This window comes from Diadema setosum, chromosome 1 (assembly GCF_964275005.1).
Source record: "Diadema setosum chromosome 1, eeDiaSeto1, whole genome shotgun sequence".
Classification (NCBI taxonomy): Eukaryota; Metazoa; Echinodermata; class Echinoidea; order Diadematoida; family Diadematidae; genus Diadema; species Diadema setosum.
In genome coordinates this window covers 37,597,010-37,614,248 of record NC_092685.1, presented here as the reverse complement: position 1 = coordinate 37,614,248, position 17,239 = coordinate 37,597,010, and the positions used below count along the sequence as shown (strand labels likewise).

Here is a 17,239-nt window from a genome sequence, read left to right as displayed (position 1 = left end):
CCCTGCGTGAGTCATACACTAGTAGCTTTCACTTTGGCTCCTTAAATAATGAATAACGCCCAATTGAGCTATTTTCTGCGTAACTGATTCGAGTATACAGTGCAGGTTCGTTGGTAAAGGAGATTCAGGCTTTCTGATCCGTCTGTCCGGCTATATCAATTGTCATAATCCGGGCGTAACAGTACGCAAACTTGAAACATCGTAGGGTTGAAAAAAGAGATCAAAAGTGAAATGGATTGGGTGAAAAGCTTGAAGGACTACAATGCTACTAAGCAGAAGGATAAGACTGGTAAGTATCTTCGTTATTCACATACGAATTTTGTAAGATTAAAAACTACTCTATAAGTGAAAAAATATGGAACGACATTGCGCACAAGCGACAACTTGGATCACAATTTACTCAATACAGTCCCGTTCATCGAAAAATATGTTTGTTTGACTTGACCTGCGTGGCCTGTCGTTACATTGCATCAAATCTGTTTTCTAAATAATTTACTTGTACATTTTAAATTTACATAAGTTATATGAAAGTGATGGGGTCACAGACAACTCAAAATGGCTTTGAGTGGAATCAACTTCAAAATTTCAACAGAACTATTCTAGTTCTAGGTCTAGTGCAGTCACATTCACCATGCATCATGTGCATGCACCAAGTCGCTTGACCAACCCAAAAATGAATCTGAATGTTTGCTTGTTTTTGTTTCTGCTGAGCAACTAAGTTTATATCCAAATCTAATCAGATGCACTTCATTGTTCTAAAAACTTACTCGACTTGAAGGAGTTTACACAAGGGACCACTTGCACTGATGGCCGATGCACTCATTCTAACTTACGCAAGATGTTACGTAAATTCCGAGAGGAGGGAGATTCTTATGCATGATTCAGTCAGCGTTGTCTTTAACCAGTTTTTACCTTTGCCAAGCAAGGAAGGAGGTTCAAGTGACTTGTTTGTCTGTTTGCAAAATAACTCAAAAAGTTGTGAATGGATTTGAATGAAAATTGCAGGGAAAGATGATAATGACACAAGGAACAAATTAGATTTTGGTAGTGATCCGATAATTTTATGGATATTTAAAGGATTAAAAAAACAAGATCTATTGGCTATTGGCATATGATAATAAAATCAATGAACTTGGGAGTTTAAGCTGCACATACTGGAGTTTTACATACGCGCACTAAAGCACATGCTCCCGAGTAGTACTCGGGCAAGGTGCTGTGCAGCTGGAAGCTGATGATGTGAACAACAGACTTCTGTATTGAGAAATTGTATGCATGTATGGGTGGACATGAGTTGGCAGGCTTGGCAGAGGTCTCTGCTCTTTGAGTGCTTTTCTAGCTTTATTATTTTTATTTTGAAAAAAAAAGGGAAAAAGAGTAGACCCCTAGCAGTATATTTTTTTGTAGACCTTTATTGAGATCCTAAAGGTACACCAATGACCCTGAGATTTGCCTACTGACAAAAGAAGAAGAAGAAAAAGAAGAAGATAAAAAAAAGATTTAGAATTGTGCTTCATACAAAAAGTCAGTCGAAGCCATCATACACAATTTCTACCTGAATCTATTATCCCTGTGGTCACAGTGTGGAGTTAATGGATGATCTAATATACAATGTACCTTCATTAGGCATTCATTCTGAGACACTAAACATCTTGTGAGTGGTAAAGGAAGCATACATTGTATTTGTCAGGTTGTCTTTATCAATTAGGGTACCACCACACTGTAGAACAGACAGAACAAGCTCCCTTTTTTTTAAGGAGAAAATCTGAAATCAGTTGTTATTGAGCCTCCTGTTACGTTATTATTTGTGATTGTATGTAGAGCGAACAGAAGAAGAGAAGAAGGCAGAGGAGATGGAGATATTTACCAAGCTTTACACAGAGATGAAGGGACCAGATAAAAAGCAGGACAAAACTTATGGAGCCATCCCAAGGTTTTACTATAAAGTAGGTACCTGGTACCGGTAAGCAGTGACATTGAACATTCATGGTGTACATATAATGTGACAGAAAGTTTCAAAAATCTACTTTTGTGATATCTCTGTTCGGTATGTAGGCTATGTCTTTCATTTACTGTATAAATTCTTTTAAGACCATGGACAGGTGAATCACACAAGAAGATATTAATGATGAGATTGATCAGTTTCTATTCAGCTTTGCTGTGATATTGCAGGAAAGTTGGAAACCTAAGTGTCATGATAACCTGTGCCTAATTTGATTTATACCGCAAGCTTGCCAATGACTAATGAATGTATAATATATTATGCTGAATATTATTTTATCCCTTTGAATGTTGACAGTATCTCCTTATCAGTGTGTATAAACACAAAGATGTTATACCTACACGTTTTGTAATAGGTATGCATACATAATAGTTCAATCCAAGGCTTTGAGCTATTTGTCAAGGGAATCTTCTTTTAGTTAGCAGTCGGTCAATAGTGTATGTGAGACTCACAGTTTTGTTAGTAGAGATGAGGGCTAGCACCATGTTCAGTTTGCTTATATTCACCTTCATTTTCCTCTTCTGTTTGTTGATGTGTAGTTGCCAGGGGAAGATGATGTGTTACTCCAAAAGTTGCGTGAAGAGTCCAGGTAAGAAGGTGTGAATTCTATTGGAATAGACCGCTAAATAATTGTCTTCAGTAGTCCAGTTTGCAAACTCTTCAAATTAAAGAATTCATATTACTGATGTTTCAACACTCATATTGCATATGATGTGATAAATGTATCCAGAGTGCCCGATCACATTGCATTCTGATTTGTCCAACTGTACATGTTTGTTGAACGTATACTCCATGTAGTTATTGATTATTCTTTTTCCTCTCACTTTTGTACTATCTTTGATCAACTAACAATCCATCTTGTTTTTTATTTCTATAAAGTTAGTATTCAACAAATCAAGTCACTTTGGTTTGACACATGGAAAATAGTTACAATTAAGTAACAGAATATCACACTTGTATTCTGAAGTACTTATCAAGAGAATTTACAATGCAAATCTTGTAATGTACTAATAGTGAGAACCATTTACTAAAATCCAGACAGAAACTTTTGCTTTTCCAGGAACTATTTGTTGGATTACTCACACAAAACAGAATAGATGAAGTACTTTGTGTTCACTCATCAATTTTTACAATAGCTACAGTATGCCAGCAGGTGTAGATGCTCTATCATTTTTTTTTTTTTTTTTAAACCACAGAGCTGTGTTCCTGCAGAGGAGAAGCAGAGAACTGTTGGATAATGAAGAACTTCAGGTAACCTATTCAGATTTGGATTACACTGAATTACTTTCTGGTCTGACATGTTCTGTTCTTTATCACTATTCTTATTAAAGCCCAATGTGCAAAAGACAGTTGTAGGTATAGTTATAAGTATTATGTAAAACAGGACAACTGTTGTAGAGTTCTGTTTCTTTCATGGTATCATTAGTTGAAATTGATGCTTAATCTAGGCTTAATCTAGGAAATGATTTAGGACAAAATCTAGGAAATTATTTAGGTCAAAATCTAGGAAGTGATTGAGGAAAAAATGCAATGATTAAAATGCTCACGTACCATTTTCAAATATGAACTGATAATGTATTAAAATCACTCCCTCACAGACATATATCTGCTGAGTACTTTGCTTTTGTTCTAGATAATTTGTTTTTTTTTATCGTCAATATGAGCATAGATGTATGGAAATATGCACAACCAAAGCAGAGCAACAGCAGTTTCTTCAGAAATTAATTACTGTTGTTGAAGTCATATTTCAGCTATAAACTTGGTGGCAGGTCTATATGGGATGTAGATAACTAGATATACTGATACTTTATCAAGTTTGACATTGGTTGATGTTCTAAGAGCATGACTTTAAAGATAATACATATATCTTCAGCAAGGTGTACATTATAAAATCGCAGCACTTTAAAAAAAAAAAAATGTATAAATACAGTGTATTTGAAAAGCTACTTTTGGTGGAATACTGCTATTAAAATTGTAATTATTAGGTGTAAAATCAAACATATTGCCTCGCATCATCTGGAAGGAGACTATCATTGGTGGGTGTCACTATCTCATTCTATTATGTGGACTAATATTTAGTTTGTAGTGTTGCAATGTTATGTTGTTTTTGACAATGATATATATTGGAACAAAATTTGAATTGTAATCAGTTTCAGGAATTAAGGAAATGTGATTGACTATTGTTATGCTTTCAAGATTTCATTGTGTGTCCCTGTCATAATTTACAAGCTGTGGTAGGCATCTTTCTAAAGGTACATGTACCTTGTTATTTGAATTTTCTGAGGGCTGATCTTGATATAACATAGAGGGCAGGACGTGTTGTGGTTTGCATGCTACTCTATCTTTAAAACTTTCCATCCATAGAATTTGTGGTTCCTGCTTGACAAGCACCACACCCCTCCTGTTGTTGGAGAGGATCAGATGATCAACTATGAAGACTTCCTCAAGGTAGCCTCAGAAGCTGGTGCAAAGTGCAAGTATGTAGTTAGGTTGTTTTTATTTTATTCTTTTTTTATTTTTATATCTTTTTTTTTAGGAGGGGGGTAGAAATCTATTTGATTGTGCATATATGCTATAAAGATGTATGCATGCAGAGACTCCAACTCTTCCGTTTTCGATGGGAGATCTCCCGCCGAAAACCCATTTTTGCAAAATCTCCCGTTCTCCCGCTGGAGATTTGATTTCTCCCGCCCTGGCTCTGTGTCTCCCGGTGGAAAGGATTTCTTACTTATTGCTGTCGTATGTTGAAAAATAAGCCTTAGATAGCACCAGAGAACATCTAGAACCCTAGGAACTTCGCGCTTGGCACACATCAACTTGGAGTCTCCCGTTTGCTAGGGGTTTCGGGCGGGAGAATCTCCAGATGAGAAGGTGCTTGGGGTTGGAGTCTCTGTGCATGTGATTTTTTGTTTTTTGTCCATTTCTCTCTCTTTTTTTTTTACATCACGTGTAAATGACAGGGTTCAGTAGCAGTGACTGTATTGATTTTTGTCCCCGCCGAACGAGTTCGAGCAGGGGACTATGAAACGGGCTCCGTACGTGTGTGTGTCCGTGTGTGCGTGTGTGCGTCCGTGTGTGATCAAAATGTTCAATTTGCTACTTCTCTGTCATTTATGAGCCAATTTTGATTCTGTTTGCTGTATATGATAGCACTACATGGGAGCTTTGAAACTTATACGCAGAATTTCAGTTGTGACCTTTGACCTTGACCTTTGACCTATATTGTACATTTTGCTACAAAATGCTACTCCTTCGCCATTTCTAACCCGATTTCGATTCCGTTTGCTTTATGTGATGGCACTAGGTGAGGGCTTCAAAACTTCTACACAGAATTTTGACCTTTGACTTTTTGACCTTTGACCTTGATTTTTTACCTATATTGTACATTTTGTTACAAAATGCTACTCTTTCGCCATTTCTAACCGGATTTCGATTCCGTTTGCTTTATGTGATGGCACTAGGTGAGGGCTTCAAAACTTCTACACAGAATTTTGACCTTTGACCTTGATTTTGACCTATATTGTACATTTTGCTACAAAATGCTACTCCTTCGCCATTTCTAACCTGATTTCGATTCTGTTTGCTTTATGTGATGGCACTAGGTGAGGGTTTCAAAACTTCTACACAGAATTTTGACCTTTGACTTCTTTGACCTTTGACCTTGATTTTTGACCTTATTGTACATTTTGCTACAAAATGCTATCTTTAGCTGCAACAAACTCATTGATGCCAGTCCAAAGATTTAAACTTCTGGTGGGGACATATATTACGCACCGCGTAATTTCTACTTTTCCTTGTTTTTTGTAGTGTTGGATATAGTTATTCCGTTGATAATATCATAGAGGGATATTGAGTATAGTTGTACTGAATGTTACAGGTTATGTAATGTCATCTAGCATTTTCGTATACTAAAATTAATAAGCTAACCTACAAATCAAAGCCATTGTGACCAAAGAATATGTGTCAACTTGAATTCATGGTATTGATGCAGAGTGCTGTAGGTATTGATTTTGTGGGTTTTCTTCTGTTATTAAACATAAATGATGTATTAAGGTCTACTGCATATTCATTGAAACTCTGTATTAAGGATTTAGAGCTGACTGGTTAGTTACCATCAAGCGTTGCTCTAGAGAATACCCAGGTAATTCAGACCATGTTTGTGAAAACTGATCCCCTCTGGAGAATTTTGTGTGTGATTGAATCTAAGCATATGGTCCAATTGAGTCAGTTAATGTAATTTTCACTTGTCACAGGCCATTCTTCACAGCCACAGTCTTTGCCAAGTTGCTTCAGCACGACCCCTACGGCAGGATATCCATCATGCACTTCTTCAACTATGTGATGCGCAAGGTGTGGCTGCACCAGACCAGGATTGGACTCAGCTTGTACGATGTGGCTGGCCAGGGATTCCTCAAGGAGGCCGTGAGTGGTAGTTAAGGTCATGGATGATGATGATGATGATGAGGAGGAGGAGGAGGAGGAGGAGGTGGTGATGTGGGTGATAACATTTGGGAGAAGGGCAAAAGATTGTAATGGTGATGAAGGTTATGGATAATAGTGGTGATGATGATAGTGATGATGATGCTGTTGGTGGCCAGGAGGATGAGAATGATTTTTATTGTGATGATGATAGAGGTGACATTGATAATGATTGTGCTGATTTTACCGTTGGTAATGATGGTGAGCATGCTGGAATTTGTGGTGATTCTTTTAGCATTATAATTGGTAAACGTTATTTACATAAGTGAATAGTATAACAAGTTTTGTTTAAAGAAAAACTTGAAACTGAAAAAGTGTAGTGTTTGTCCAGTGCATTTAGATCTCCACATATTGCTGCAGCAAGCCAGAAGAGGCCAGTTTATACACTGCATTATACTGTACGAGCTGAAATTTTAGTGTACAGATATTTTCGCGAATTGCTACTTGGAGGACATTTTCGCATGTTGTTAATTTCACGGTTGCGAGGGTCCAACTGAACTTAGCTATTCGTGCGTTGTTATTTTCCCGGTTCAAAGGAAATTCGCGAAAATAAAACCACCGCAAAAATTTCAGCTCGTACAGTAAATAAGCCCATCAACTAAAACTTTTGTCAGGTCAATGCGTAGGTTGATCATTAGTCTCACACTATTAGTAGTTACAAAGAATATAAGACCAACATTTAGAGCTTTAAGGAAGTCCCTAAGCATGGTTCATTTTTCATAGTCTGTGAAATGTTTATCACAATGATCATTATCAGAATATTTCATTTCTCGGATTAGTGACTTGTCATTTCAACATTTAATCTTTTTTTTTTCTTTCCATTCCCAAGCATCTTTCATATATATATATTGGTAATGACTTATTCCAAGTTATAAACAATTTCTCTCACCTGTCACTTAGAAAAACAGCTACGTTCTTTGTGCCAATTTGAGTTTGTATTGTGTATGGGGCTTTGTACTTACCTTGCAGGATCTGGAGAACTATATTCTGGAGTTGATCCCCACCCTCCCTCAGCTGGATGGACTGGAAAAGTCATTCTACTCCTTCTACGTGTGCACGGCTGTCAGGAAATTCTTCTTTTTCCTGGACCCGATGAGGACAGGTACAATATGATATCAGGAAAGGTTGGCAAATGTTGGTTCCACAATGACCAATCCACAGGTTATAAGAATTGTCATAATTGTTGTTGTTTGTGTTGTTAGATGTACAGAAAATGATTAGGACACTGTTTTAACATTGTGGAGGGCCAATTTTAGAAATTGTCAAACTTTTGCTGATTGGGCTTTCTGTTGGTGTTCAAATGCATGTCAAAATACCACAGGGTACAGAAGTTTTCAGAATGATGGTGTTGGTGTTGAAAGACCTATGAAGATGTATCACCATGCTGATACACTGAGTGGCTTGATTTAACACTGTTTATGGGAAATGTTGAGACATTTTAAATGTAGACACTTACAAATTGCACTTTTTTTTATAGCACGTACTGTTAATTTTTCAGTTCAAATTATTCTCACAGTTTCATATTCACACAATATCAGAGATTCTGGTAGCATGTAGGATCACACAGCTTGGATATTTCAAAGTTGAAACATTGTTTAATTGTTCCTTTTAAATGCTTCCTCCACCTATGTTACCTAGGTAAGATCAGGATACAGGATATCCTGGCCTGTAGCTTCCTGGATGACCTCCTAGAGCTCAGGGATGAGGAGCTACCAAAAGATGCCCAGGAATCCAACTGGTTTTCAGCTCCATCAGCTCTTCGTGTCTATGGTGAGTCACCTGCATACTTTCTTCTCAATGTTGTTGTTTTTCTTATTCAATGTGAATAGTAAGTAACATTAGACCTATGCAAACATATCGTCGCCGGTCACACGAACCGACGAATCACTCGATTTTGGGTCAAATTTTCGATCTTGAGATTTTCAATCATTTCGATAATAGATATTTCATACTACATATTCTGAAATTCTCAGTGTGTAATTCGGTGTAATTTTTACGTAGTTATCACTTTTGTAGAAGTATGTAATTCCATTTGTGAAAATTATTTGTTTTCCCCATAGACGCGTGTGTTAAACAATCAGGCGATTCGACGGTTCGGTGACCGTGCGTACTAGTACGCGCGTACGCGCGGTCACCGAACCGACAAATCAGTGCGCATTGACTTGCGTGTAATTTTTGAGATTCAACAGTTCATTGACCGCGCCCACAGTGCGCGTACTATGTAATACATGTGTTGACAATGACAACGCTCAATGTACATGTACATATGGACACACATGGAAAATGACAACGTTCTTTGCAGACCGAAAATACATGCATGCAGCTCTTTGACGATTTCCCGCTTATTTATTAACAATACAATTCGATAAAAACTTCACAAGTTAGAGCAAGAATTGAAGTCTGATGTACTACAAAAATAATTGGAAATTATAGACATGAAAGTGTAGCAACCATAAGTCAAAAATGGGGTTAACTTCAAACGCAATTTTCTCGAATTGTCATTCTTACGCAAACCTGAGGGATTCGTCGGTTCGTGTGACCGGCGACGATATGAAGGAATAGCCTGTCCTTAGTATGTAGTATCCGTCTCAAGTGCGCACTTCAAAAATCTCTGTGTATTCTTAAATTATCAAATGACATTCATATAGAATGATCACACAGATTACATTGGATAGAGATTTGTAGTTTTCTTTGGATCCAAAATTAGTATTAACCCGTTGAGGACGAGTCCCGAGTATACTCGGGCAGGTGTCTATGGGAAATGCGTGTTGTAGCAAAATCAAACTGTCCTCAACGGGTTAAGGATTCAAGTATCCATTGTCTCAAATACATCTGACATAATGATTCATGTAACATCCATGAGATATTGCACATTTATGTTGCAAAGTTGTAGCAATTATTGTCACTCTGAAAAAAAAAGAGAGGTTAATTCAGTGTTCACATTTCTGCTGCCAAGTACAGTAAAGTCCAACTAAATGGGTACATTAGGTGTTTCATATGATATTAGTTTCATGTATTCATCATTAGCTGCAAAAGCTACCATACATTTGCACTCTGGATATGTTAATTACATTAAAATGTATTTGTGTATTTTTTATGTTTATAGGCACCTGTATATGCATACTGCATAAAGTTTAAATGATTATAGATTGACATTCTATATGATGCCTGACAATTGATAATACATTAATATTTTATTTGTCTTTTGCAATCATATTTGACAGGCCAGTACCTGAATCTCGACAAGGACCACAATGGCATGCTGAGCAAGGCAGAGCTAGCCAGGTATGGAACTGGAACGCTGACCGAAGTCTTTCTGGACAGGGTCTTCCAAGAATGTCTCACATATGATGGAGAAATGGTAAGAATTTAATGCAGAATGCTTGCAATCTCATATCTACGTAGATCTCTTGTCCAAAAGTGCTTCTGTCATGTTGCACTTCTGCATTGCATTGCACATCTTGGATTAACACATGCCCTGCACTGTTATGACCTATCACACTTTTTGTCCCCGCCGAACGAGTTCGAGCAGGGGACTATGAAACGGGCTCCGTACGTGTGTGTGTCCGTGTGTCCGTGTGTCCGTCCGTGTGTCCGTCCGTGTGTCCGTGTGTCCGTCCGTGCGTCCGTGTGTGATCAAAATGTTCAAAATGCTACTCCTTCGCCATTTCTAACCCGATTTTGATTCTGTTTGCTTTATATGATAGCACTACATGAGAGCTTTGAAACTTGTATACAGAATTTCAGTTGTGACCTTTGACCTTGACCTTTGACCTATATTGTACATTTTGCTTCAAAATGCTACTCCTTCGCCATTTCTAACCCGATTTTGATTCCGTTTGCTTTATATGATGGCACTAGGTGAGGGCTTCAAAACTTCTACGCAGAATTTTGACCTTTGACTTCTTTGACCTTTGACCTTGATTTTTGACCTATATTGTACATTGCCTACAAAATGCTACTCCTTCGCCATTTCTAACCCGATTTCAATTCCGTTTGCTTTATGTGATGGCACTAGGTGAGGGCTTCAAAACTTCTACGCAGAATTTTGACCTTTGACTTCTTTGACCTTTGACCTTGATTTTTGACCTATATTGTACATTTTGCTACAAAATGCTACTCCTTCGCCATTTGTAACCCGATTTCAATTCCGTTTGCTTTAAGTGATGGCACTAGGTGAGGGCTTCAAAACTTCTACACAGAATTTTGACCTTTGACTTCTTTGACCTTTGACCTTGATTTTTGACCTGTATTGTACATTTTGCTACCAAATGCTACTCCTTCGCCATTTCTAACCCGATTTCGATTCTGTTTCCTTTATGTGATGGCACTAGGTGAGGGCTTCAAAACTTCTACACAGAATTTTGACCTTTGACTTCTTTGACCTTTGACCTTGATTTTTTTACCTATATTGTACATTGGCTACAAAATGCTACTCCTTCGCCATTTCTAACCCGATTTCGATTCCGTTTGCTTTATGTGATGGCACTAGGTGAGGGCTTCAAAACTTCTACATAGAATTTTGACCTTTGACTTCTTTGACCTTTGACTTTGATCTTTTTACCTATATTGTACATTTTGCTACTAAATGCTACTTCCGGCGGGGACATATATTACGCACCGCGTGATTTCTACTTTTCCTTGTTTTTTTTCTCTCTCTCTCTCTCTCTCTGTTCTCTTCTTAGTGTATGCTTTGAAAAATTTGTCACTCACTGTGCACATAATGACTATTACTGTCTTCATGTGGATTGCCAGAGACATCAGGAATGGCATCAGACAAACTGGACCAAATAATGAAATCCATGTTAGCCATACAACCTGCAGTAGTATTTCTTTAGGAAATTTCCATCTGATTCATATATAGATTCTATGGTTCTATCAGCATTGCATTTGTATGTTTCTTTTTTTTTTTTCAATGTTCTGTTTGTGCTTTTCTGTGCAGGACTACAAAACCTACCTAGACTTTGTCCTCGCCATGGAGAACAGGAAGGAACCACAAGCCCAGCAGTATTTCTTCCGCCTCCTAGACGTTCAGAACAGGGGCTATCTAAACGTCTTCTCACTCAACTTTTTCTTCAGGGTGAGGATTGAAGTCAGAGCACTCAATATGTATTTTAGTACTTTATGGTGATTCATTTGTTGAGGAAGGGGCAGGAGGGCATGCTGTTGACCTCTGGATTTACCACAAAATTCAGTACACACAGTGATGTAATCAAGGGCAGCTTTGTGACATTCGAGATCCATACTTCTCAATAGTTAGGTTAACATTGTATAATTTGGAATGTGCTGCATTTCATGCATGGTGAGATTGGCAATCATAAAAGGAATTAAGAAAGGGGAGCAAATGCTTCAGAATTTTTACCGTTGGCATCAAAAGAAGTGGGATAAACTAATATTTCATTAAGATATTGCTATTACTTCAAATTATCTGTAGCTGTGACGTGTAACGTATGAAAAGAAAATGTGTATTCTAATTTCTGTCATGTCATAAGCATGTTTTGAATAATCATTACAGTTTGTTGTGAAATAGGGAAATAAGTGTAGGGGTTTATTTTTGATTGATTGATTGATTGATTTTGCCCCTATTCACTCTGTATTTCAATAATGTGATACGGTGTATTGCAAAATTATTTTCATGCAAGTTGTAGCTCCTTTTAAGATGATCGGTTTTTAAAGAGTCTGTCACATCTCATCCATGGTTCCAGGCAATTCAAGAACAGATGCGGTCACATGGCCAGGAGCCAGTCTCATTCGCTGACGTCAAGGATGAAATCTTTGACATGGTGAAGCCTGCCGACCCTCTCCACATCAACCTTCAGGACCTTATCAACAGGTAGGGTACTCTTGTCTGTTGAACAAAGGCATCACTTTGTAGAAGCATGTCATTTTAGAGCAGATGCATTTATAGTGGCTTTGGAGAAAGCCCTTAACATGATTGCACTACAAACAACTCTGTCTTGGTGTGAAATTTATAGTAAGAATATATAAAATAAAAAAAAAAAAGAAATGGAAAAAAATAATTGGAGTCCAAAATATTCTAATTGTATTCCTGTATTCCCTTAACTGTAACTTGTGGTATTGCAAAATACCAAGTGGTGGAGAGCTCTTGAAAGTTGGATTCATCATTTTGAAGCAAATAGCATTTCATTTCAATAAAGGATGTAGTCAAATTCTTTGACAAAAGGCCAGTAGATAATTACATCACATTTAACATAGGTTGATTTTATTGATGAAAGTTCATGTAGTAAAACAAAACGTGCTTGTAAACTTTAATGCATGTTTAGCATTTCCTAAGACATGTTCATAAAAACTGGATTAATCATTAGCAGTTGCTTTGTTTCTTGAGAGTGATATTGCAGGCGGTCTATCGTTTCAGTCAATTTCTGTAGCCGTGTACAGCATCTTATAACTGTAAAAGTGGAAATTTTCATGGTGAAGAAATTTTCTTTCATTTCACGTGACCAGAAACCAGGGCAAAAATAAAAGTATGTGATTATTTTTGCTTTTCATATATAACACTTCTATGTTTTGATTATACAGAATCAAAAAAGCGAATTTCATCTTACCAGGACAAGCATAAAAAAATGACTAGCATGAAAATTGTCACTTTTACGGTAGTTTTAAAAAGAAAAATTCTCTGTTGAATGTGGCATGTTTTAAATTCATAAGCAAAGACTGATCAGATCATTTGTTTATAGGATACCATATATCTCATTGTGAAACTGTGTTTTTCTCTTTGATTGCAAACAGCAACCATGGTGAGACAGTCATCAGTATCCTGATTGACCTGAATGGATTCTGGACATATGAGAATCGAGAGGTGCTGATGGCTGAAAACAACTCCCAAGATGAGGAGCATGACATCTAGAAGACAGTCACATGAGGCACACCATTTGTGGTGCATATATGTGTTTGTGAAAACTGATTTCACAAAAGATGTCAGATGACTAATATCATGCCCACTTTCATCTTGCTTCCCCCCTTCTCTTTGATGTCTTCACTTTAACCACTTGATAAATATATGTCATCTCTCAAGTTTATGCCTCGTGTGTGATTAAGTAAACTTGCACTCCCATTTTCCTGAATTTATGAATACAGACAACCTCAGCTAAGTCAACCTTCTTCAAAGTGAAAAAGCCAGAGCTAAGCCAGATTTAAATTTTACCCCAGATAGATATAAACATGTGTTAATTCTCTTGTATGAATTTAAATTCACATACTGTATAAGCTTTTATCTTCATGAGGATTTGATGTTCGCGAATTTTGCAAGTCACTGTTGAACCGCAAACTTAACAAAAGGTACAAATGTCGCCATGTACTAGGGAAATCATGCATCTACAATAACCTCCATGTCAATTTGCAAAAACAACATCTTGCAAAAAAAATCCATGACCTCATTTGCAAAAATATCTGTACATGGAAAGAACAGCTTTACAGTAAGTCAAAGGACTTCCTGCAGTGTCCTTTGAAACCTCATGGTCGAGATTGACTGTTTGATTTTTTTCTTCTGCTTACTGTAAAAGTGGATATTTCGCGCGACTAATTTTTCGCGCTTGACCGGGTAAGAAGGGTTTCGCGTGTGTTTATAATTCCGCGGAATCAATACATCACGCACAGAAACATATGGCAAGCAAAAATATTTGCGCGCTTTTATTTTCGCGGTACTTTCTGGTTTTGCGAAACACGTGAAAATTTCCACTTTTACAGTACTTGGAACTACAATGATAGGCATCGAAGAGGTGAACAAGACCTGTGCTGGGTGTTATAGCAATCCATTCATCTTTGAACAACAGTTTTGTGTTCATCACTTCAAGTTTTCTGTCTGCCCTCATCTAAAGTTCGTGTACAGCTGGAGACACTTAAAAGAGCAGCATGGAAAACATGAAAGATTTGATAGCAAAGAAATACGAGGTGGGAAAATTTCCTTGCAAACAGCATCTTATGTCAATATTATTGGGGGGGGGGGGAGAGAAATAGGAAAAGAAGTAATCCATGGCCTTTTTTTCAATCAGGACTCTATCCCACAGTATATGATGGCCAACCATGATCTTCCCCACTTTCAGATGGGGAAAACTGAAGAGAAATGATAAACTAAGTGAGACCAGATGAGCTGATGATTTATATGAAATGTGTAGCATTGCATTCTGTGGTATTTCCAAGTTTCCTAGCGACAGGCAATTACGTAGAAGATATCATTATACTCTGTTTATGTTTGCTTGTATCTCCAGAATGGAAACTCTAATAGATACTTCTCACTGGGAGAGGTAACTGGTTTCTTGGCATTGTTGTTTGAGTGCATAGGATGGGATTATGCTCTCTTGCTTTTTTGAGAGTTTCAGATTTGCATTAAAAAAAAAAATTTCAGACTGATGTGTATTTTCCAAGATTTTCAGGTGAGTGCAGTTATGCACTTATCATCATTTCATTCCTGTGATATACTTTCGGTTAATTGCTGGAATAGCTGAATAATGAGGAAAAAGAGATGGTTGCTATGTGTAGTGCAATTTTATGTTGGCTGTCACATTTTCTTGGCTGTACTATTGTGCACCTTGTAATCTTCTTCTTTAATGGTGATATACTTCCTTTAATTCCAAAGATTATTGAAGATGTCGGCCGGTTTGTGAGTGTTTGACCACTTCACTGGGATTTCACCCAACTCTGTATGATTTATGAGAGAAGTGAAGTGGGCTCTTTTACTTGCATAGGGTATAGCTCTCCTACACCAGGGACTGACTGAAAGACTTGGCAATGAGGATAAGGTGCCTTGCCCAAGGGCACTACTGCTGGGCTGGGACTTGAACCTCAAATCATAAACGGAAGCCTACAGTCTTATTTGAGCATGTGGTCTTAACCACTCAGCCATGATCGCCGTGACATGAAAGAGTAATGTTGGCGCAGCCTCATGGAGTCACTATCTGGACTGAAAGTAACTTTCTATGAGTTTGTAACCATTCGAAACGTTCTGAAGGAAAGAGGGGAAAGGTGAAAAGAGTTTATGATGATTATTTGTTTGCCATTTCATTTGAAATTCCAAAGACCATGAGGATATTGTGTAGAAGTGGTAAGACATTGCATTAACCCATTCTGTACGGGAACCTGATGGCTTGCATCTATGGGCATTTCAGAGTTCAGTATGGAACGAGTTAATTGATGATTCATCAAGTCAACATTTTCATAATATTGGTAATTGATTCATTGCCTAAACATCATCATGCATGCAAGGTTTATTAAATTGATCAAGTTGGTCAACATGTGATGGTGTGAAAATGTCATCTGCACCAGAAAAAAAATAGTGGAAGCTACCAGAAAATCATATTTGATGTAGACTATTGTTTTAAAGCAAAGAATTGCAGTCTGCAGAAAAAAAAAAAAAAAAATTGAATGCCTGATCTTGATTCAGAAGAGATAAGATACTTGTGTATGTATATGTTGATATATTTGTATATATTGTATATTTTGTTACACGAGACTGAAATAAATGTAAGTATATATATTTGTATTTATTACCATGTTGAAGGCATGTAAAAATTTTCCACCTTGGGCATGTGTTGTTGTTTTTGTTTTTTTTGTATTTTTTATGTCTGCAATTACACAGAGTGGAGTGTAGTATGCCTATGCACATGGATGCTTTTAGGCTTTGCGCGATACCAAGAGTTCACATTTATGTCTGTGTGCATGTATGTATGTGTGTGGTGATGTGATGTGTTTGTGTGTGTGTGTGTGCGTGTGTGTGTGTGTGTGTGTGTGTGTGTGTGTGTGTGTGTGCATTGATGTGTAGAGGTTGGGCAGTTTGAATCCATTCATTACTTGGGGGACTAGTGCAGGGAAACCCCTGCACTTTGTGCCTTTTTTGTATAAAGAAAATTAAAGAGCAGTCATACTCAGCTTGACTTTAGACATGTATGATAATTAACAAAAACTGAAATAAAAACGGTTTTGTTGCTTGCTTGATAAAAACATTACTTATCCTGTCGGGCAAAAGACAGAAAAGAAATTGCAAAGGGTAAATTGAGCAATATACAAAAAACACATACACAGTTCACTTCATAATCCTATGAATGTCTCTACTAATATGAATCTACTAGTATCTATCTATCTATCTGTCTATCTATCCATCCATCCATCTAGCTATCTGTATCTATCATTTTTCCATCTATCTATCTATCTATCTATCTATCTATCTATCTATCTATCTACGGTATCTATCTATTTATCTATATCTATCTATCTATCTATATTCTTTGCAAAGATAATCCTGGACACAATTCTGTCTGGAAGATTTTTTTTTCCCCTCTGGAAGAAAAAAAAAAATGCTCTGAATGAATGACCATAAATATTTAGAAATATGCCAGGACACACTGAACTTTGAATATGTCATGTTGTCAACATTTCTTCCCATCACAAAACAAGCAACCTCTAAATATAGGGCAATTAAGGAGTGTATAGGCCTACACCATGAAATGATTGTACAGTAGAACAGTGTATAAAATTTAATAAAGGGGAGAGGTGCTACCGTACTCTTAGCTTCTAATACAATGTACTGTTGTATCACAAGAGCAATAAACTTTCTTCTTATGATCTATCAAATGAGGTCATCGCATTGGTAATACCATGGATTTGCTCCATTATTAGACCCAAAGACATACAGTACAAAGTAAAAACACAGTGAGAAAATCCCATTGCGAAATTCACAGACACCATAGCTTCTCGGCGGCGTGTTGGTTGTTATCTTCTGAGATCTTCGTCTACCGTCTGCTATCC

The 17,239-nt window shown here is 37.2% G+C and overlaps 1 protein-coding gene across 1 annotated transcript; it reads left to right on the top strand.

The window, feature by feature from the left end:
• The first annotated feature begins 186 nt into the window (after positions 1–186).
• Positions 187–15,985, top strand: LOC140230195 (serine/threonine-protein phosphatase 2A regulatory subunit B'' subunit gamma-like). The gene is made up of 12 exons (XM_072310380.1): positions 187–289; positions 1,819–1,943; positions 2,539–2,588; positions 3,196–3,250; positions 4,364–4,476; positions 6,253–6,421; positions 7,448–7,580; positions 8,117–8,248; positions 9,703–9,839; positions 11,421–11,558; positions 12,184–12,311; positions 13,229–15,985. Exons 1-12 carry the CDS (start codon positions 232–234, stop codon positions 13,344–13,346), a joined length of 1,356 nt encoding a protein of 451 aa, XP_072166481.1. The 5' UTR covers positions 187–231; the 3' UTR covers positions 13,347–15,985.
• Positions 15,986–17,239: the final 1,254 nt, after the last annotated feature.